Source organism: Clarias gariepinus, chromosome 25, assembly GCF_024256425.1.
Source record: "Clarias gariepinus isolate MV-2021 ecotype Netherlands chromosome 25, CGAR_prim_01v2, whole genome shotgun sequence".
Taxonomy (NCBI): Eukaryota; Metazoa; Chordata; class Actinopteri; order Siluriformes; family Clariidae; genus Clarias; species Clarias gariepinus.
In genome coordinates, this window is record NC_071124.1 from 1,682,984 (window position 1) to 1,703,653 (window position 20,670).

A 20,670-nucleotide genomic window follows, 5' to 3' on the forward strand; every position below is an offset into this window, starting at 1 on the left:
TTTTTTTACAGGGGTGAAGGTTCTCATCAGTAAAGATGTTTGATTTCAGGTATTAAAGGGTGTTTGTGGTCTGAAACAAAGAAAGGAACACTTCCTTTAAAGAATAAGAACTAAAAACCAACTTTTTATGTAATGATTTATAATGTCAGGGGCGTGGCAAAACAGAGGCTCATCCTCAAACTTTTTTTTTCAACTTTTTTGAATAGTAAAATGTTATGTATTGCAGCTTTAAAATGCAACATTGTAATATATTTAAGGAAAAAGAGTAATATAAAATATTGGTACTGCAATATTTTATATAAGAACAACATGTGATAGTCCGGCATGCATGTGCGTGATGAGTTTGTAACAAAGCTCCGCCCACACCAGCTCTCAGTTGCTAGAAATCGTTCCTACAGTATGGTTAAATTTAGCTAGCAGCATACGAACGTTTGAGCTCGTTGATGATGTCATGATATTTACGGGCACCAGACTATCGAAGAGATGAGGAGTGTGTCGTAGACACATCCTCCAGAACCAGAGACTCCCAACTCACTCCTAAACTACGGCAACAGGAAGGAGAAACAGGCTCTGATGAGTGCGGTGTGATATTCTGTGTGATATCATCATGAACTCTGAGGTATTAGCATACAAAGAAATGCTAAAGGTACACGAACAGTGTGTAAATGCACTGATTAGTCTGCGTGATGAGGAGATAACGGTGTGATATCAGCATGTGCCATAAAACACTGCAGTAATAAAATGCACTAAAGTTGACCACATGACCAGGAACGTGCCAATCACCAAGTCCGAATTAAGGTGAGAATTTCCATAATTCTTTTTAACGAGAATTTAAACGAGTTCATTACACAATAACATTAAGATTCAATTTGAACATTCCAGTTAGGAAGCTGTGGTCAGAGCGCAGGGTCAGGCCAGGATACAGCGCCCCCTGCAGGCGATAGGGCTAAGGACCTTGATCAGGACCACAACAGTGACTTTCTTGGCTGAGTGCTGGTGCTCGAACCTCCGACCTTGTAATCAGTAACCGAGAGCCTTAACTGACTGAGCCGCCGCTGCCCTAAACAAGTGCGAGTGACTCTGGACTGCGACTGGTTTTACATAGACGTGGAGTTAAAATGGAAGAAGTCTCCAGTTCCGGCGCTTTAGTAACAGTCAGAGGTAACGCTGTAACTAAGCTTTCCCACACTGACAAGAGACCCACACGCTTAAACACAACTATAACAAGTTTAAAAAAAAAATAATACTCTGATATTTACCTCTGTGGAGATGATGACATCATCAGAATAAATCAGTGACATCATTTTAAACCCTCCACCCTTTTATCTACTCACTTTCACCGTTTCAGCATCAAGTTAACAGAACATTTTAATCAGTTAATTACCGAGCCGCGGCGATCTGCAGGAGGAAAGAACCGCGTTTACTCAGGAACCACAACGTAACAAACGTAGAACTCAAAAACTCGTACAACAAACGTACCATTAGATGAGTTTAAACCCACACGAGCTCACTATTCCCTACTGAGTGTACTCCGGGTGCTCGGTACTCGTTACCATCTGTCGCAGTGCATTATGGGATTCCACCTGACACACTTAAATACTCAGAGTAGTGCAGAAGGTAAGTGAGCACAGAGCGGTTTCGAACACAGGAGTCTGCTCAGGGAAATGTAAAGGAATGTCTTCAACTCTGTAAACAAGTATTTTAATTGAAGCTACAAACAAACAGTTCATGATTCAGAACAGGGACACTGATTAACTACGAGCAGCTCTGCATCAACGCAAACGATCAGGGACGTACGAACGCTCGTTTAATGCTAATTATGATTTAGCAACCAATATAAACAAATTTCGTTACTACAACGAGTTTCTTTGTTTTGATCTGGTCAAAACGTGGAAGAGTGCATTCGGATAGCTAGCTAACTAAATCGAGCTACGTCCGTACCTGCGTTTTTACACTACGTATAAAACTTAGCTATTCTAACGGTCGCTGCTAGCGTTATCACAGCTTAGTGATATATTAGATTATGCTTAATAAAGACTCACTAAAATAAACAATGGATTTGAAATTCCTCAGATTGCAATCTGTATATATTTTTTAACTAAGCTGTGATAAAAGTAAAAAAATAGTAAAATAGCTTTTTATTAAGCTATAAAAAAACTAAAATATAAAATAAAAACAATGTCATTAAGGCTGAACCCTCCATGTGACCTCTCGGACCTGACTGCTCATTTAGCTCACTCGTTAAACCATTTTTGGGTGCTCTGTTAACTCCTCCCACCGGATCAATACTTCATCTGCTACTTACTTAAACAAACAAACAAATTATCAGTGCTTTCCTCTGGTGGAAACGTAAACACATGAACTTTAACGTCACGACCAGCCACGAGAAGCCCATCCCCTCGCTATGACATCGTAGAAAGCATGTGAGGCGAGGCAGGGCGTGTCCTGTCGCTCAGTAGTGCTTCTCCTGCAGGTAGTCTTTCATTTTGTTGGGTAAAGGCAGTTTCTGAATCAGGTCTATGCGCGTGTACTGACGAATCACGAAGCGGCACGAGTACTGCAACGAGCGCACCTGCATGAACCGCGAGACGGGATTGGTCAGTCTGACGGGGTAGGTCACAGCCCCGGGTAAGCGTGACCTGGAGTAGCAGAAGGCGCCGTTTTCCGAATCCCTAACGGAGTTGTGGACGAGCTCTACGATAGAGGTGTGGCCTTCCATGTCTGGCTGCTCGTAGAAGCTGAAGGAGCCGTTGGAATGTTCGATCCGGGTGTGAAGCGTCTTCCCTTGTGAGCGGAAACTCAAACTTAGAAGATAGCGGTCGTCTGAGCTGTCCCGAACAAGGAAGGAACCATCTGGAAGGTTTGTGAGTTTCTCCTCAGCTTCCCAACGTGTGATCGGACCCCAGTACCAGCCCTGTTTGGCCAGTTTCTTCAACTCCACCGTGAGACTGGTGACCACCATGGGGCCGCCAGTCTGCACCGCATCATACACCCGCTGGACTCCCGGCGCTGAGTTCGGATCGAAGCTAAGATGTTCCAGGACCGAATCAGCTAATCGGGTCCCACCAAACACAGGAAGGCTGCTGACAGGAAGCGGAGGTAGCAGAGGAGACTCCAGACGCGAGCTCTGCAGGAGAACATTAGCGGTGTTCAGGAAGAGCCGGTTTACTGACGGCTCCATGAAAACGTCAGGAGACAGGAGGTCATGACTGATGGAGTCTTCGTCAGCGTGAAGAGAGCACTCGCTCTGAGGCAGCACGTCCATCGGCGACGTCCCATCCAGGCAATAAGACCGAGACGCCTCATCTTCGGCGAAAAGTCCCTCATCTAAAGGCAGCGCGTACCGAATGTAGTCCTGAGCAGTGAGGCCGATGACGACCGGCACGTGATCGTCCATTTCCAGATCTCCGCTCTGAGGGTCAGGGCTCTCGCCGCCGAATATCTCGTCTCCCAGGAAGCTCTTCTGGACAGCGTTGAGAGACAAGCTCGAGCTGCTGGACGGGATCAGTGCGTCGACCCGGGCGCTGCATGCCTCCTCAGAGGCCGTCACTCTGAGAGGCCAAGGCGTCAGGCTGTAATGGTGGCTGTGTAAAGACGTTGCGTGAGAAGACCGTTGCGGTGTCAGGTCGCGTAACGTGATGGGCTCGGACGCTGATGAGAATGCATCGTCGTCGATCGAACACACGGACGGAGAGCTCGCTTTGACTTTGGGTTTCTGCTTCGTCGACAGTCTTCTCTTTAGCGTCCCCATAAGACCCTCGCTTTTAGAGCGACCTTTAGATCCCTTCAGATTTAAGTCCTCGTTATCTAAATTAGCATCCGCGATGTCCTTGCCGTAGCAGCCACCGTAAACAGAAGGCTCTGAAGGAAAGCCGGTGGACAGGTCTGGCTGCGACACCGCATACTCGTGCTCTTCTTTTCCTTTTATGCTTAATGACTTCCTGATGGTGTTAAGACTGAATTTCTTCATCCTGGATATTCCCTGCGTGAGAACAAGGAGAGCAACAAAGGACGCGGCGGTGGCAGCGAACGCGGGGCGCTTCACATTGCTGATCTTAGCGCATGGATGTGCCTAGAAAACAGAAAGAGGGAACGATATTACAGAGGTATTTATACATTTATAACAGATATATCTGACTGTGTGGACCTGATACTGATATGAAAACACAAACTGTTTAGATTTCATGGTTTCTGTCTTTAAATGTTTTATACCATAAACACCTCATGACACTGACACCCTGGTCGCATAACGACATTTAACTGAACTTGTAAAGAAACAGAAACTAGTTATGAACCGTAAATCTTCTGTGTGTTGATTCATGTATCGCTACACTGACTTCAAAATCGACTTGAGTGCAGAAGCTTCGAGTGGTGCAACAGAAACACATTTTTTACGAACACATTAAAGGCCACGATCTGCCTTTTTCTCCGAACTCCATGAGTTAATTAGTCTCAAAACACACCAATTACAGGAGCTCATTAAAAATTAGAAACTGCACACACTCGCGTATCCACAGCCACTCAACCCTTTGGAGGTGTTTGAAGCAGTAAAATGACGCCTTTCTTTATAATCATACAGGTGGCGCATTCTGAACTATTCACACATTTTCATCCCATGTGGTAGGAGTTATTTGCTATTATTTGTTTAGAAATAATATTTATAGCAGATGACAGAGATACACGCCGCTGAGTTAAATATTTAGGGCCCAAGCACTATGACAACCGCCCTCTTGTTCTTCTAAGGATATTTTATTTATGTGGGTCTTAACTAGGGTTGGGTACCCGAAAACCAGTGCCAATATGGCACCGGTACCTATATAACCAGTATGTACTGAACCGAAACAAAACGTGAATTTCGGTGCCTCATTTCGGTGCCACTTAAATGCCTGAACTGTCGATTGAATGATGCAGTTGTAATATGCATCAGATTCATCAACACACATGATCGCTTGTAAAATTTAAACACTGCATTCATGGGGTGTCAGAAATGATCGGAAAAATAAATTATTTCTTAATTAGAAAAATCTTGAGAACTTCCGATAGCTTTGATAATACAAATCCAAAACATTGTTGCAATAATATTACTGTCCATTTTATTTTTGTAGATAAAAAGTTTATTAGATTAGATAAAAAAATTAAAAGCACAAATCATCAGGAAATGAGACCATCTGAAATGCGTGTGAATGCAGCAACTAATGTTACACTCGCTCTGACGGCAGCAAATGGTCAACCGCTATTTCAGCTTGCTAAGTTAAACAACTTTTGTTAAAATGCCTAAAACTAAACGGCCGAAAGTGTGGCTATATTTTACAAGAAAGAATTCCGACACCGCAACGTGCAGCAAATGTTTTACAGCAGATGGGTGTAAAGGAGAAAACACGTCAAATCTAATGAAACATTTGAGGGCACACGGAATAAACTTAAAAGCAGAGGGATGCACCGTGTTTGACAGCTTGTCGCAGACAACAGCCGGCACTATCGGTGTGGACGACCCCAGCCCCAGTCATACCAACCGTAGCAAAAAGAAGTCCACAGATTATAATGACGACAGCAGCCTTTCCGCAGGTTAGTTATAGGCTAATGTAATGTTAATCGCAAAATGCAAATCTTGCATTAATGCTAACAAATGGTCAAACGGATTCTTTGCCAATTTACCATTGCAAAGTAGGCTAATTTAACTAAGGAGAAATTTTTTATTTTTGTACAATAAAAATGTATACTTGAGTCATCCACCATCATTTTGTGGCTTTTGTAAAGTATCGGTTCAGGCACCATTTTGGCACCGGTACTGTTTTAAAAATATCGATTTAGCACCGGTATAAAAAAAAAACCCAAACAATACCCAACCCTAGTCTTAACATGTTTAAAAAGTCATGAAAATCAGCACACAGGCACGTTTGCAAAACACACCAAATGCAATCTGATATACTCCTTCTAGGGATTTACATGATTGACACCAGTGGCGGCTGGTGAAAATTTTTCCTGGTGGGGCTGATGTGACAAAATATTTCTTTGCTTAGTCCAATATAAGAATTAAAATCAACAGTCAGACGATGATTACAATTAACAGTAATGATTTAATCTCCTCCTCAAAATCACAAGTTTCACAGATAAAGTAAATGAACAAATTTCCATTGTATAATACGCCATGCATGCTTAAGAGAGTATCAAATACAATAATCAACATCAAAGGGTATGATCAGCTGGATCACCTTTCAAGCAAAGTTGCATCTCAAAGTGGTTCACACAAAGAAAAACAGTTTTAAAAATGCAATTTAACACAACAGTCTAAAACGGGTATATTAATAAGGATCTCACCGAATTTGGTGGAAACTGCTCTTCACTCGTTAAGTTCGCCATCATTACTCTGATTGACCGCGCCTCAAAAGAAAAAAAACTTAAATCTCGCGGTATTATCTGCTGCTTGGGGCAGAATTTTCAGCGCCCCAAGACCATAAAATTCTGAGAAACTGATTGGCCGCATATTTATTAATTTACCCTAGCAACAGTACATGACGGGCTATTTGGCTGCACTCAGGGGTGCTTTTTCTCAGCGCCCCATGACAGAAACGATACAAGTCTGTCTGTGGAAATTTACTGGTGAATGAATGTCACTACGTGGAAAATGTAGGCACATACGCATGTGGGCACATACTGGTGGGTAAACCGAATTTAAAAACTTAATTTGTAAAAATATATTTTACATTTTTAGCCCCTCTTATCAGGGAGGGCGGTGCCCCAGCGCCCCCTATGGGCCGGCCGCCACTGATTGACACCAAACCGAGCCAAAACATTGAGGATGCAAAAATGTGAAGGTATTTTGACATCTCCAATGGTTGAGCTGTGGTGATACCTTAAACTTATGCTGAAAATTGGCTAGTAACTTCCTGAGTGACATCACATTGAGTGGCATCATAGTGTGATGCTTATTACCAGCATCCAGGGCTTTTTGGACGTCTTAACATGATCACAAAGCAGACAGGTTGGGCCCGCTCATCATTGCTTTGGAAGTTGAAACATTATTAAACTCATGTATTTAAATGTTAGTTTGTATCACCTAAATGCTGCACTTAGTTTTTAAAGGTTTAAAATTGTAACAAAATCTCAGAAAAGCACAATTTTGAATTGGGATATTTATAAAATCATGATACTTGTAGAATCTTTGTATTGTGATGATATTGCATCATATGGTGATTCCTTACACTACAAATTTACAAACAATGTTGTTTTTGACTTAAAACAGATATGTTTGCAGTAATCTGTGACAATGCTGATGTTCTGCCACAATATTTTCTAAAAATTACTAATAACAATTTATAGTAATTAATAGTTATAGTTAGTACTTATATTACAAATGGACAATACTTTATGAAATGAACCTCTACACCAGAGTCTGATGTGAAAGTAAATCCTGATGTTTTTGAAGTGATACAGGTGTGAAGTGATACAGTAGTAAACCCTCTGATGTTTAAGGAGCAGCACAACCTTACCTCAGGCCTGACCCTGCTGGACCTGCATTAGCACCTGAGCTAAACCTGAAGGCACAATAAGAACAGCTTGTGCTCTCAGTGTTTGAAGAATGAAATCAGTCACCCGGTTACCTTTGTGTCCTCGGGGACTCGGGGACAGTGTGTCAGCTCATCGCAGTCCTCATCCTCGGTATAAACCGCCTGAGACTCACACAGCTTCAGGATTTCTCCTCATATTTTAGCTCATACCTTTAACATGGGGCTCTCAGTCTCCTTAAACGCGCATGCGCACCGTTTTCACGCATGCGCGTTCACGGCGTGACGCACGAGAGCTCTGACAGGAGTTTTGCCTCGGTTAGCTTAGCTTCAGTGCACAGGTTAACAAAAATAATTCATTTTTGCCTTAGAAAAAAGGTAAATATGTGTCTTATTTGTATACACTTAATTCACACTCAGTCCAGTCCACACCGTCCGTGTGTTTGTGTTTTAAACAGTACCGGCTTTAAAAATATGAAGTATTTTATCCCCCGTTAGCTTTACTGAACAGCGATGATGACGCCACTACGGTGGCCGGGAAGGTCAATACTGACAAAAATGTTTAATTTCTACAACGAGATTTTTTTTTTTTTTGTCGGTATTGGCTGAAAGAATGATTTAGCCACACAAAAGCATTTTTTTATTCTACACAATACGTTTTTTAACACCTTTTCCTTATTTATTCATTTTAACCATGGGTGCCAACAATTTTGTAACTGAGGACATTAGGACTAACCAGATAACAAAAGACAATGTTAAATGTTGTAATGAAGATTAAATCTAGTTTAGCATAAACTAATAGCTTGCTAACATTTGGTCAGATGTGAGAGCTGAGTATGTTAGCATGTGTTTTTACACTTAGCATAAAAATCTGAGTGTAATATAATTACAGTAATGCACATAAGGGTGACTCGTAGTCCTAAATGTCTTTAAATTTATTTGCAAATGTGGAAGAAAGAAGGAGAGGCTGTAATCCTCCATTGGCAAGGGTCGAAAATGTATACAAAACCCACAGAAACCAGTTACTCTTCGTATTAATCGCATACTGTATTTACTTCACCCCTACATACCCTTTCCTTCAATTACTGTGTGAAAAAATTTTTTTTGTAAGAATTTTAGATACATTGCTGTTTCTTTTCTTTGCCTGTCTCACAAACTACATCAGTCTGTCAAAGATTAGCCACATTTACATATCAGACATTGCTGATATTACGGCACAGCATTACAGCATAATCTTGCGGAAGTTAGAAAACGTTAGCCGGCTATCAGAAAGTACCGTGATCAGTGTTGCCAACTATTTTCAATAAAAAGTAGCTAAAGTCTGCTCGAAAAAGTCACCAAATGTCACTAGATGATGTCATGCGTATATTTGCATATTGATGATGTAATTACGTTGTATTTGCATTCTGCGTGTTTTCCCTAATCCTTCCTCACGTGTCCAATATAAAACTGTTGACAATTACGTTACATATTTTCTGTCAACCAGCAGTTACGTCCTCTACAATGAAATAATTTAGGAATCCGGAAGCTAGCGCTCACTGATCAGAGCAGACACAGGGAGATGAGTAACTGTAGTGGGAAAGCAAGACCTAGCGCTTATAGGATGTACTGGCATTTGGAAAGTTGCTAAGGTTTGTGCAAAAGTTGCTAGATTTGTCACTAGGCACTTTTTTGAAAAAAAAAAAACGACAAAGTCGCTAAGTTGGCAACACTGACAGTGATACCTCGGCATACAAACCGAGCCTCCCGCCTCCTGAATTTTCGCATTAAGAACTAAAAATTTTAGCAGGACATTTGTTGCAGCATTTAAAGCATTTTCTACATAAGAGTGAACGAACTAAGCACCAGCTAAGTTGCGTGTACGTCTGGGAGCAGTTTAAAGCTTGTTTGCATCAAATTTTGCATTTTGCTTAAGATTAATTTAATTTATTTAATTTAAGATTTAGTAAAGACATAGCACCATGGGTACAAATAATTAAGGTTAAGTGAGGTTTAATGTCTAGTTATTTTGTATTTTACTTTATTTACATGTAAATTCTAAATGCTTTTATTGTTTTTATATGCAAAAATATTATTATAGTGTTATAGGATTATTATACACCCTAAAAAATGCTGGGTAACTATTGGACTAACTACATGCTGGGTTAATTTAACCCAGCAAAATGGGTTATTTTTTTAACCCAGCAAAATGGATTAAATATTCAACCCAAATGCTGGGTCATATTTAACTATAATGCTGGGTTAATTCTACCACATAAATTGGTCAAATGTTCTACCCAGATGTTGGTTCATTTTAACTGGAATGTTGAGTTAATTCTACCTCACAAATAGGTTACAGTGAATCTGTATAAAATAATATATATATTTAAAGTTTTGCAAACCATACATATATGCAATAAACAACATCCTATTAAATGTTCATAGAAAAAAACGTTTATTTTTCAAAAGCACAAGAACAGACAATCAACAGCGACATCATTACTATACTATTACTCACAAGGGCAGAATGGAGTAATAACACAAATAGGCTGAGGCAGATTCTACAGAGCAGGATCTCTCTGTGACATTAGATATCTTTTCTGCAGAACAAAACTATCCAGCCCTGGTCCCGTTTTAACATACAAACACTGTCTATGACTTTTCAAGTAGGCCTTGCTACTTGACATTACAAAAAGTCCTATACAGGAGAACACTACTTTGGAGTATATAAAAATATAAAATGCCTTGAAGCACACATCAACCGCTCCAAGTAGTGTGGATTGCTCCAGAGCCTGTCCCACCAGAACGAAGAGAGCAGCGCTGGTCCCACCTGAGAGCAGCGCTGGTCATCATCTCCCAACGTCAGGATGTACAGTAGGGGTACGGCCTTGACACTTCAGCCTGCTGGAGGTATTCCACCATGTTGGTGCCAAACTTAGAAAGAAATTAAAGAAAGTAAAAAATTTGTTAAATAACAAAGATTAAACTGAATAAGACTATCAATTTAATGTGTAATAGGATTTATACTAAATAAAAAATTACAACGCTAGGGTATAGGTAACCTGAAACAAAAACATGGAGACAAAATAAAATAAGCAAAATAAGCATGGCTTTTGGGATAAAGCTCATATATATATATATATATATATATATATTTTTTTTTTTAGTCAGACTAGTTGATCTTGTGGTCTGCGTTGATTTTAAGCTAATTACTGAGAAAATGCATTGTCATATCTGGGGTCATACTGGCACATTACAATCCCCCAAATATTAATACTTCCATCTAGTAGTTATCTGTACAGCTGACTGATAGTTAATTTAGCCTGAGTCACAAGCAACTTTGGTTAAAGAGGGCTACCTGGTTAGCTTACATGCAGCAGTCATATTTACATACTACTTGCCAAAGGGGGAAAGGTGTAAAATATTGTTATAACTCGGGAGAAACGCGGGCGACTTTTGACCGCGGAGTAAATTACTAGCTAGTGAAAAACGGGAGGTTAGCAGGTGTGTATATTTGTGAGAGGATCAGTGTTTTGTAACACCCCAGCATTTTATTCTCTCAAACAGTGAGATTAATAAAGTTCTAATGTTAATGTGGTTGCTAACGCTAGCAACCTAACTAAATGCTAGCGTCATGCTAATACTACTGTTACAGTTTCGTCACCCTGCAAACATTCTACAGAGAAAGATAAAAAGCTCAGACATCTTATCCGTTTCCTTCACACACAGGCAGCTATAGTCAGCTAAATTATCTTACCTCAGACCAGCCTGAAAGTTTAAGTGTAACCTTAACACGGTAACAGTAATAAATGTTACATATAGTAATAATTTTTCAGTCATATGTGACTTAGGTGAGTGAACATGTGTATACAGACCTTGTATTTAACGTCATTTTCCCTTAAATGAACCGTCATCAGCGGTGTGGGAGCTCAAGAAAGACACGAAGCTCTGACTGACAGCCGCTGAATCCACCGGTGAACTTTGGGGGAGGAGCCAAGCAAACTTTAACTCAGCAGCTGGGTTACACAAAAACTACCCAACTCTCTGTAAATAACCCAGAAAAATGACCCAACAGAGGCAACCCAGCGCTTGGGTAGAAAAAACAACCCAGCGTTTTTTAGAGTGCAGTGTTATAGGAAATTGGTAATATTTTTGGGAGGCTGGAACACACGGATTACGGATTATCTGCATTTACATTATTTCCTATGGAAAAATGTGTTTCACAATACGAAATTTCACCTTAAGAACTCCGGAAAAGATTAAATTTGTATGCTGAGGTACTGCTGTAATGCTTGGTTTATCCTTTCTAGCATGATATTTAGACTAATATAATGTCAAGCTGTTATAGCATGGCTCGCAAAACAGCAATTAAAAATGTTGTACTGTTTACTTCACTTTCTGATCCAGTGGGTATTTTTGCTTGTAATATGATGTTGGAAGGTCGGGGCAAACTCGCACAGATCTGCAGACCCCCACGGCGGCTCAGATAGCACGTCCATGTTTGAGTACGGATCCTCCGATGATTCGGTGGTGGTCTAATTAGTGTCAGTATGGCTTCAGGAGGAGTGCCTGTGTGTTCCTTTGGTTAATTGATGTCACACTTGGCTCTTTATTAGCTTTTTCCCTTCTGTACTTTCTTTCTTTGACAGCGTTGTGTTTTTTTTTCTGCAGTTGGATATGCTGAAGTTTGCAGTGTGGAGACACTTACAGCGGGAACACGTAATTAATTCACCTTATTAGAGCTGTTCGTGGTACAGTGTTTTTCACCTTCTTAAGAGTGCTAATTAAAAGTCACACTTTAAAATCTATTTTGATTCCCAACTGCGATTTACACTGTCACATATTCAGTTTTTCAGCACCAGTTTTACAACACAGTAGTTAATGATTGAGACAATTAAAGCAAGATAAAAGGACATAAACAGACACCAGGGGGCACACAAACAATTATTGTAGCGTGTTTACATAAAATTATTATGATTTTTGTTATTAGAACCTAAAGGTGTGTACCCTGATGGATGAAGCTCTCTACAGAAATGTAAACACATTGCACAGAATTTTAATGTACTTTCCATCAATAGTTTAGAACTAAATAATAACGAAATAAGTCACATGGGAAAGTCAACATGGTATTTGGATACAAAGGACATTATAAGGTAGGGTCATATTCTAATGTACTGTTTTAAGCTAAATCTAAGCGCCGCCCTCTTGGTGGGGAGACATGACTGACTGACTGTCCTTTTTTCGCCTGAACCTAGTTCAGAGCGTTTGCAAAGATTTTATAAAAAAGTAAAAGTGATTGAATCAGTAAATAGTTCAGTTATAACCAGGGTGTGTCTGAATGTGTTTGAATCAGTGAGACATTTCAGGGAGTCACTAGGTCCTGTTAAAATTTGGACATTTCTAGTGTTTCTGATTACATATGCATTATAAAATCACGTAATCTGATCAGTGCACATGCGGACAAAGTGAATCAAGTGAATCATTTAACTGAGTCTACCTAAATTTTAACTCCCCATGAGGTCAAATGTATTCCTCTTCCCCTAACACACTTATACATGTATAAAACCAGTCCTCAAATATAGAGGTTTTTAATCCTACTCTGGTGGACCGTTTTATCTCACATGTGACAATCCTGTGTGAACCTTCTCCCTACATAGTGCATTAAATAGGATACAGAATAAAGTAATGCTGTATTTTTACACCCTAAAATTTAATACCTGACTTTATTTTGGATTTAAAGGTATCAGGAGCACGCACAGAATGATTCTGTGAACAATTTGACATTTCTATGAAGGTCAAAGGTCATGCTTAGCAGTCAGGACCAGCCTATTTTATCAGGTGAGTGCACAGCGAGTGGCAGAGGGACAATGAGATTGATTTCGGGGCACCGGAGCTCGGCATGAGCGCATGATTACTCACGCGCACTCACGGTGATGGGAGTGATGGATCACAAATCAATGCTGATTGTCGACGTGGAGCTTTTATTCCGAGAGTCAGTCAAGGTCGACTTTTACACACACCTTGGAGACATTTTTTGGGGGACAAAAGAAATAATAGAAAGCTCTCTGTCTGATATGAGAAAGGAAACATGAAAAGGTGTCACTGCGCTAAGAAAATGCCTCTGGGAAAGCGTTTCACATCTCTTTAAAGGTGACATTTCAGAAAAGATTAAAAAGCACATAATTCTTTTTTTTTTTTTTTTACTTCAGTTGCAGTTGGATCAAACAGGACATGTTTGGTGTTGCACAAAAAACACTGAAAGAATCATAATGTCTATAAAATATATAATGTGTAATAATTATTATTATTTTATTATAATTTATTATTACACTACAGAGATGCTGATTTCTTAAATTATTTAATTTTTTAATTAACATTTACAATAAATTAATAAAAAAACAACTAGTAATTTTTTTGTATATAACATAAACATATATAACATAAAAGGAGACTTCCTGCTTTTTTGTTTTTTACCATACATTGGAAGGCGGGGCCTAAAGAGTGGAGACTAAAGTCCAAGAAGCCACAATTTAGACACTAAACATGTCTCAGCTTATTGACAGCAGTTAATGAAAATAAATGTTTTTATCAGACTTTTCTTTTGATTAATATTTATATAAAAATAGTGCTGATATAACACAGTGTGCAGGAGTGTGACTTCCCTGTGGTATGTAAAGGCCCATGTCAATGTGGTGTGAAGGTGTTGTGGTTTAACAAGTATGGAAGTGACTTATTTAAATATATACAGTATGGCACATCTAATTTAGATACAGTAGGTGGTGTATAACTGCATACAGTATGACTGCAGATGAATTCCTGCTATCTGTTATCATCACATGTGTGTGTGTGTGTGTGTGTGTGTCCTATAAGACCCGCTTTGTTATTCCTGCTGTTATACCCCTATCTTACCTATGCGGTTTGACTATGCGAGGACAGACGCGTGGAAAGATGGAAACCTAATCACAGCGCCAAAACTCGCGGTGAAACTCGGCCACCGCGTGAAACTGCGTAGGTGAGATAGGGGTATTAGTAGGTGAGATAGCGGTATAAGTAGGTGAGATAGGGGTATTAGTAGGTGAGATAGGGGTATTAGTAGGTGAGATAGGGGTATTAGTAGGTGAGATGGGGGTTTTAGTAGGTGAGATAGGGGTATTAGTAGGTGAGATGGGGGTATTAGTAGGTGGGATAGGGGTATTAGTAGGTGAGATAGGGGTATTAGTAGGTGAGATGGGGGTATTAGTAGGTGGGATAGGGGTATTAGTAGGTATGATAGGGGTATTAGTAGGTGAGATAGGGGTATTAGTAGGTGTGATAGGGGTATTAGTAGTTAACAGATTATGGGCCAAACTTCACTGAGTGATGATGGTAAAATAATTATAAAGGTCTGGACTAAAACAACATGCATGAGGAATCACAAAGGAGTTTTCATTTTCTGCAGTGGAAAAGTACTCGAACTAGTTACTTTTATCAGAAAGTAACGCTGTAATGTAACTGATTACTTTATAAAGACAGTAATTTTGTAATGTGATTAATTACTTTAAAAAGTAACATCCCCCAACATTGATTATCACATGTATAAATCAGAATGATCAGATCGTCCCTAATGAACGAGCCGAGGGTGACGGTTCTGAGAGAAAAACTCCCTGAGATGGTAATAGGAAGAAACCTTGAGAGGAACCAGACTCAACAGGGAACCCATCCTCATCTGGGTGAAAACGGATAGCAGGGATTGATCTGCACTCATACTGTGTGTTAGGAGGCTGGATTTTCAGCATTACAGGAGATGTGGAGAAGTTCATATGGAGTCCAGATCGTTATTGAAGGCTCAGGTAGACTGTAGGAACCTCCAGTCCTGAATTATCAAGTACTCAGAGAACAGCTGTCTGCATCAGCCGAGGACAGGACCGTCTTCACGGTAAAGTGGAACCGTACCCAGTCACCACACGCATCCACATAGGGCATCCATGTGACGAGATCCCCAACCAGAAGATGGACACCAGGAAAAGTCAGACAGGTCCAGAGGGCAGAGGGGGTCTGGATCACTGGAAGCTTAGGAGCGACATGTATAGTGAGAGAGAGAGGGAGAGAGAAGGGAAGAAAAGAGAAGAGAAAAGAAAAGAAGAAGATATGGCAGTTATGTATGATTACAGTCTCAGAGTGCAAGCAGGGACTCCGGCAGGAATAACTATGACATCATAACTGAAACGGAGAGCCAAAAGGAAACACAGATATGAGGGGGAACTGGGATGTAAAGCAACCAGTCAACAAACGAGTGATCAAGTGGGGAAGACAGCATCTAAACATACCAGTTCACCGTAATACTCTACGTCCACGAGTCCCCCAGATCTGCACACATGAAATGTTTAAAAACTACCTAACAAAAGATATAATGAGTCAAAAATGACTAGAGGTGACACGAGATCTCCACGACACACCATGTTCATGACACTGAGGTACAAATTCATAAAGGATGAAACGTCAGTGCAGGATTGATTTAATGAGAGTTTAATGAGGCTGTGTCGGTGAAGGAGAATGTTAATGACATGTCGGTGTTCACCTGGAACGCAGCACGCCTCAGAGCTCGAAGATCAGCGTGTGAACCCATGCAGCTCTCGCCTTTTCAAGGAGAAACTTCACGGCGTCTCCTCCAAGCCTCGTCCTGAACCTGTGTCTGAGCTCCGTCTCGCAAGGAACGGGAGAGATGAGAGAAATGCACAAGCACTCTTTATTTGGAGTTTGAGCAGGAACAGTGGACGTGTTTTTCCCTGTAGTGCTTCTCAGGTGGAAAAGATTGATGTCACTCTTTAGAAATGTAAAAACTAAGCAAGACAAAAACAAAATGGAGATTTTACAGCAAAATTTTGCCAATGACTGTGGAAAAGCTACTGTAGAAAATAAAGTTTAAAACCAGAAAACGGAAGGAATGTTTGCAGTAATAATAAAGAATTAGATTAAAAACATTACAACAAGGTTACTGTAGATAAATACAGCTTATGGTTTATTGTATTTAAACAATAACATAACAGATTTTTTACAAAAATAAAAACACATGAAAAAATCACAGCAATAACTTTTACTTTTGTCCGTGCATCAAATTAAACAATTTAAACAGAAACGTTTTAAAAACAGATTTAATGTTACTTTACACGTTCTTCTTTAGAACTCTTCTGCAGTTTCTGTGTAGACCATTTTTTAAAACTCAGAACCCTTAATTATGCAAATTAAATTATACTGATCTTAATTATGATCATAAAAAAAAATCATGATAATGAAAACCACATGTTTACATTACATCATGTGCAGAATTCTTTTAGACACGCACCATGTTTTTAGATACTGTATGTAACACCGGAAAATAGAAAATCATTAAATTAATCCTAAGAAGGAAAATGAGAGTAAAGCCTGCTGTCTGGGTGAGTTTTCAAGTCAGGAAGATTCCAGGGAAGAAGAAAAAAAAGACATAATGACATGCAAATATGCAAATCAACAAATTCTTATTTATTTATTTATTTATTGCATAATTTGCAAATCTGTTAATACTATAAAAGGCAGGGGTAAAAGGACAGTGCTCAGGATTCGGGCGTGGCTGCTGGTTTGGTGTTAAAAATTCGACTCCAGCTGAGGCAGTGAATAAAGTAAAGCTCCTCATCAGCAGGAACAGATGCTGACTTTCCTCTTCTTCCCATCCTGTGTTTGCTGTTTGGCCCTCGAGTCCTGGAGGTATGTATCCGCTTCCTTACATCTGCCCTGAAGCATCATGGGTAAGGCGGATGCTGCCATCAAGAGGTAGAGAGGAAAGTGTTAAATATTAAAGAGAGCAGGAGAGCCTCTGGAACGTCGACCTGGATGCAGAACGCCGATCCTCGGGATGTTCCTCAGAGATCCTGATCGTGTGTGCAACTTACGATATGTAATGTAAAGTAATAGTTTATTAAATGACTATGCAGTGCTTTTTTTTATACTAAATCCTACTTGTTTATTAACCCAATGAAATTGAGATGCATTTCAATTCCACAAAGCAGTTTCAGAAATATAAAATTACTTAATTTATTAATTTTTAATTTAAACAGTTTGTTATGGGAACATTTGGGCCGAAATTGACATCTTTACCGCTAGAAGACTTAACATTTAATGAAAGCTTACAGCTACAAGTTTAGCATTTAAGCTAATCACACTTATATTGACTTTAAACACACCATTTGTTTATAAACACTCATAAAGCAGGAAAATAGGTTTGTATTTAAAATTTATTCACAAAAGGAGATGCTATAAAAAACTGAGCTGGATACCCCTTAATTGGGTAAAAATACACATACTGTAAAAACACACACACACACATGACCTCTTTATGTAGCTCCATTAGCATTTTAGCTCGGTTGCTAACACTGTACATGTTTTATGCGTATGTGCTGATAAAAAATAAAAGTCCTCTTGTTGTTGTGGTTACACGGGTTGTCCCACAGGGTGCTGTGCTTGGCCCGCTGTTGCTTAATTCAATTCAATTTAATTTTAACAATTGTCATTGTCGCAAAGCAGCTTTACACAATCAAAAGAATTATTTAAGTCTGTATGGAATGTGATTGTGCATGAATTTATAGGGATCTCATTTAAATACTTAAAGTATAAATTTCAGGACATTTCAAACTTTTTTGTCATTATGTTGCAAATCAAAGGCAGTGATGTGTGTATATCTGTGTAAACATACATATACTCCTCAGCAGTCTAAGGTAATGATTTTTCCACCAAGTGTCTATATATAAAAAAATATTTTAAAAATTAAAAGCACTGATATTTAAACAAAAAAAATGTGCAAAATACAAAAATTCTTATTTTATCTTTTAATTATTTACAAACATGTGTTGTGGCACTGATACTGGGACTGTGTTTTTTTTTTACCTGATTAAGGGTTAATGTTCAGGAAATTTTCAGCCAAAAATGTGCTTAAAAGACAAATGGTTTGCTGATTTTAAACAGGTGGTTTATTAGAACTAAAGCAGCAGACGTCAGACGCAGGTCTAATCTCAGCGCTGTTTGTTCTGCTAATAGTGAGGAGATGATAATGACACCTATAATGGATTCTAAAATAAATGCTGTAATTATAATGTAATAGAATGAAGGAGAAGGCCTGGGGGATAATGAGACACAACCCAGAGTGACGGATTGGAGTTCGGTGTGTGGAGGAAGTGTGTTCGGGTCAGAGCCGCTGTCAGAAAGCAAAACACGTCAATCAGAGCCGGAGCGTCGGAGCCAGAGCTGCTTTGGCATCTGGAGGAACGGTGGAGGGTCGCATTTCGTTCTGCACTCCCACCGAGAAAAAATGAAAAGAGAGCAACTTTTTGGTATGCACACATTAATATAAAACCACACACACACACACCAGGAAGAGAAAATGCATACAAAATTCAGTGCAAAACCCAAAGATATGTTTTTGAGGCAAAGAAAAAGTGAAGAGGCCAAACAGGGTCTTTATTTTTTCTTCTGCTCAGCTGAACCTCACTGTTTCCCTCAGGTCCACATACACACACACACACACACAGTGTTCTGCTGTGTTCGCGCTTTCCTCGATAATCAGGACGAGAGCCTTATGAACTGCGCCAAACTTCCCTGAAGCGAGGCGGATTTTGGCTTCTTCCACACAGAGCCTGTTTCTTTCTTCCTCCCTCGTGTCCTCTGTAAAACGCTCCCTCGCTATTCAGACTTGATGAGGCTGGATTTAAAATGCTGAAAACACTTTGTCTGAGCACATAATAAACTCCCCCCAAAAAAGAGAGAAGAGCTTACTCGGCTGAGCGTATGCTGTGTAACCGAGCCGTTAAATATGGACTCGGCTCTCACGCTCCTGTGTTTCTGCACAGAGTTACTCAACCTGGCAACAAAACTATTTATTCATTAAAGAGCAATATATACAGCATATATATATGCACACAATATACACACACTCCCGCCCCCCCAAAAAAGCACACACATTTTAATATTTCATCAAACTGCCTTATGCTATGATTACAGCCGTGGCATTGTTGTGATAAGCTGATGCAATGTCACTACATTCATTTCTCTCCAAGATCTTGAGTTGGACTGCTGTGTAAAGCCTTCTCCGGCATGTCCCAAAGATCTTCACTGGGGTTAAGGTCTGGACTCGTTATGTCTTTTATGTCTCTGTGATGTCTCATGGTCCTCGAATCACTCTTTTACAATTTGAGCCCAATAAATCCAGGGATCATTGTCCCCATAAAGCCCCCATAGATATGATCCTCTGGTGATTCAGTACATTCAGGTGGTCAGCTGACTTCATTTTGCCCCATAACGTTACTGAGTCTAGACCTGAGTAACTGACAAACCCCAGATCATAACACTGTCTCCAGAGGTTTCATCCTCCATGCCCTAGGTCCTGGGTGGCATCATTTCATCCACCTTTCTTCTTACCCTGACACGCCCTTCTCTCTGAACAGGGTAAATTTGGACTCAGAAGACCACATGATCTTTTTCCATCACTCCAAAGTCCATTCTTTTGCTCCCTAGCAAACTGAAGCCTTTTTTCTGATTAGCTGCACTGAAAAGTCGTTTTCTTAAGGCTACACAGCTGTTTAGTTCCAATCTCTTGAGTTCTCATTATATTGTGGGATGGAAATGCTTTTCCTTCCGCTATTAAACTTAGCCGTAAATTCTGATATATTTTTTTTTATAATTTGATTTTTCTAAGAAGTAAGGTGAACTCCCGTCACGCTCATAAAGGTTCAAGATCCTCCTCGATGATGAAGATGGGTCACCACTATCCCAGTAGTTTCTGCAATCTCTTTAGCTGTTTTCTTTGCTTGATGCAGAACAATAATTTGACGCTTCTGAAACAAAGGAACATCTCTGCCGCGCCCACAGGATGTGTCACATGGATGTGTGAGAAGCTGCATCAGTTAAGGTTAAATGACTTGTTGCAGCTGAACTGCGTTAATCACTGCAGTAATGATCCAGCCGAAGCCTCTTAACTATTCGCTTGTTACATTCAGGTGGTGATTTAATTTTTTTTGTCCAGACAGTGTAGATTTATTCATTTATATTTCCCTCACCAGCTTGTCTTTATCCGTAAGCTCTTTACCTTCCTGTCATTGTTCGCAACATTAGCCTCGCAGCTCAGGTAATAAACCCTGAGCGTGTTGGTTTAACCATTCGCTATTTGCTAGGCCACAACCCC

The 20,670-nt window shown here is 39.9% G+C and overlaps 1 protein-coding gene and 1 long non-coding RNA gene across 2 annotated transcripts; both read right to left on the reverse strand.

The window, feature by feature from the left end:
* Nucleotides 1–451: 451 nt before the first annotated feature.
* On the reverse strand, nucleotides 452–7,992 carry socs6b (suppressor of cytokine signaling 6b). Its single transcript, XM_053487036.1, has 2 exons — nucleotides 7,602–7,992; nucleotides 452–4,072 (listed from the first exon to the last, which is right to left on the reverse strand). Exon 2 carries the CDS (start codon nucleotides 3,968–3,970, stop codon nucleotides 2,453–2,455), a length of 1,518 nt encoding a protein of 505 aa, XP_053343011.1. The 5' UTR covers nucleotides 3,971–4,072; nucleotides 7,602–7,992; the 3' UTR covers nucleotides 452–2,452.
* Nucleotides 7,993–9,922: 1,930 nt separating this feature from the next.
* On the reverse strand, nucleotides 9,923–11,493 carry LOC128513385 (uncharacterized). The gene is made up of 2 exons (XR_008356378.1): nucleotides 11,360–11,493; nucleotides 9,923–10,418 (listed from the first exon to the last, which is right to left on the reverse strand). It is a non-coding gene; the product is annotated as an uncharacterized LOC128513385 (long non-coding RNA).
* Nucleotides 11,494–20,670: the final 9,177 nt, after the last annotated feature.

Coding starts and splice junctions, on each gene's coding strand:
- socs6b (XM_053487036.1), bottom strand. CDS start 3,970: ATGAAGAAATTCAGTCTTAACACCATCAGGAAGTCATTAAGCATAAAA.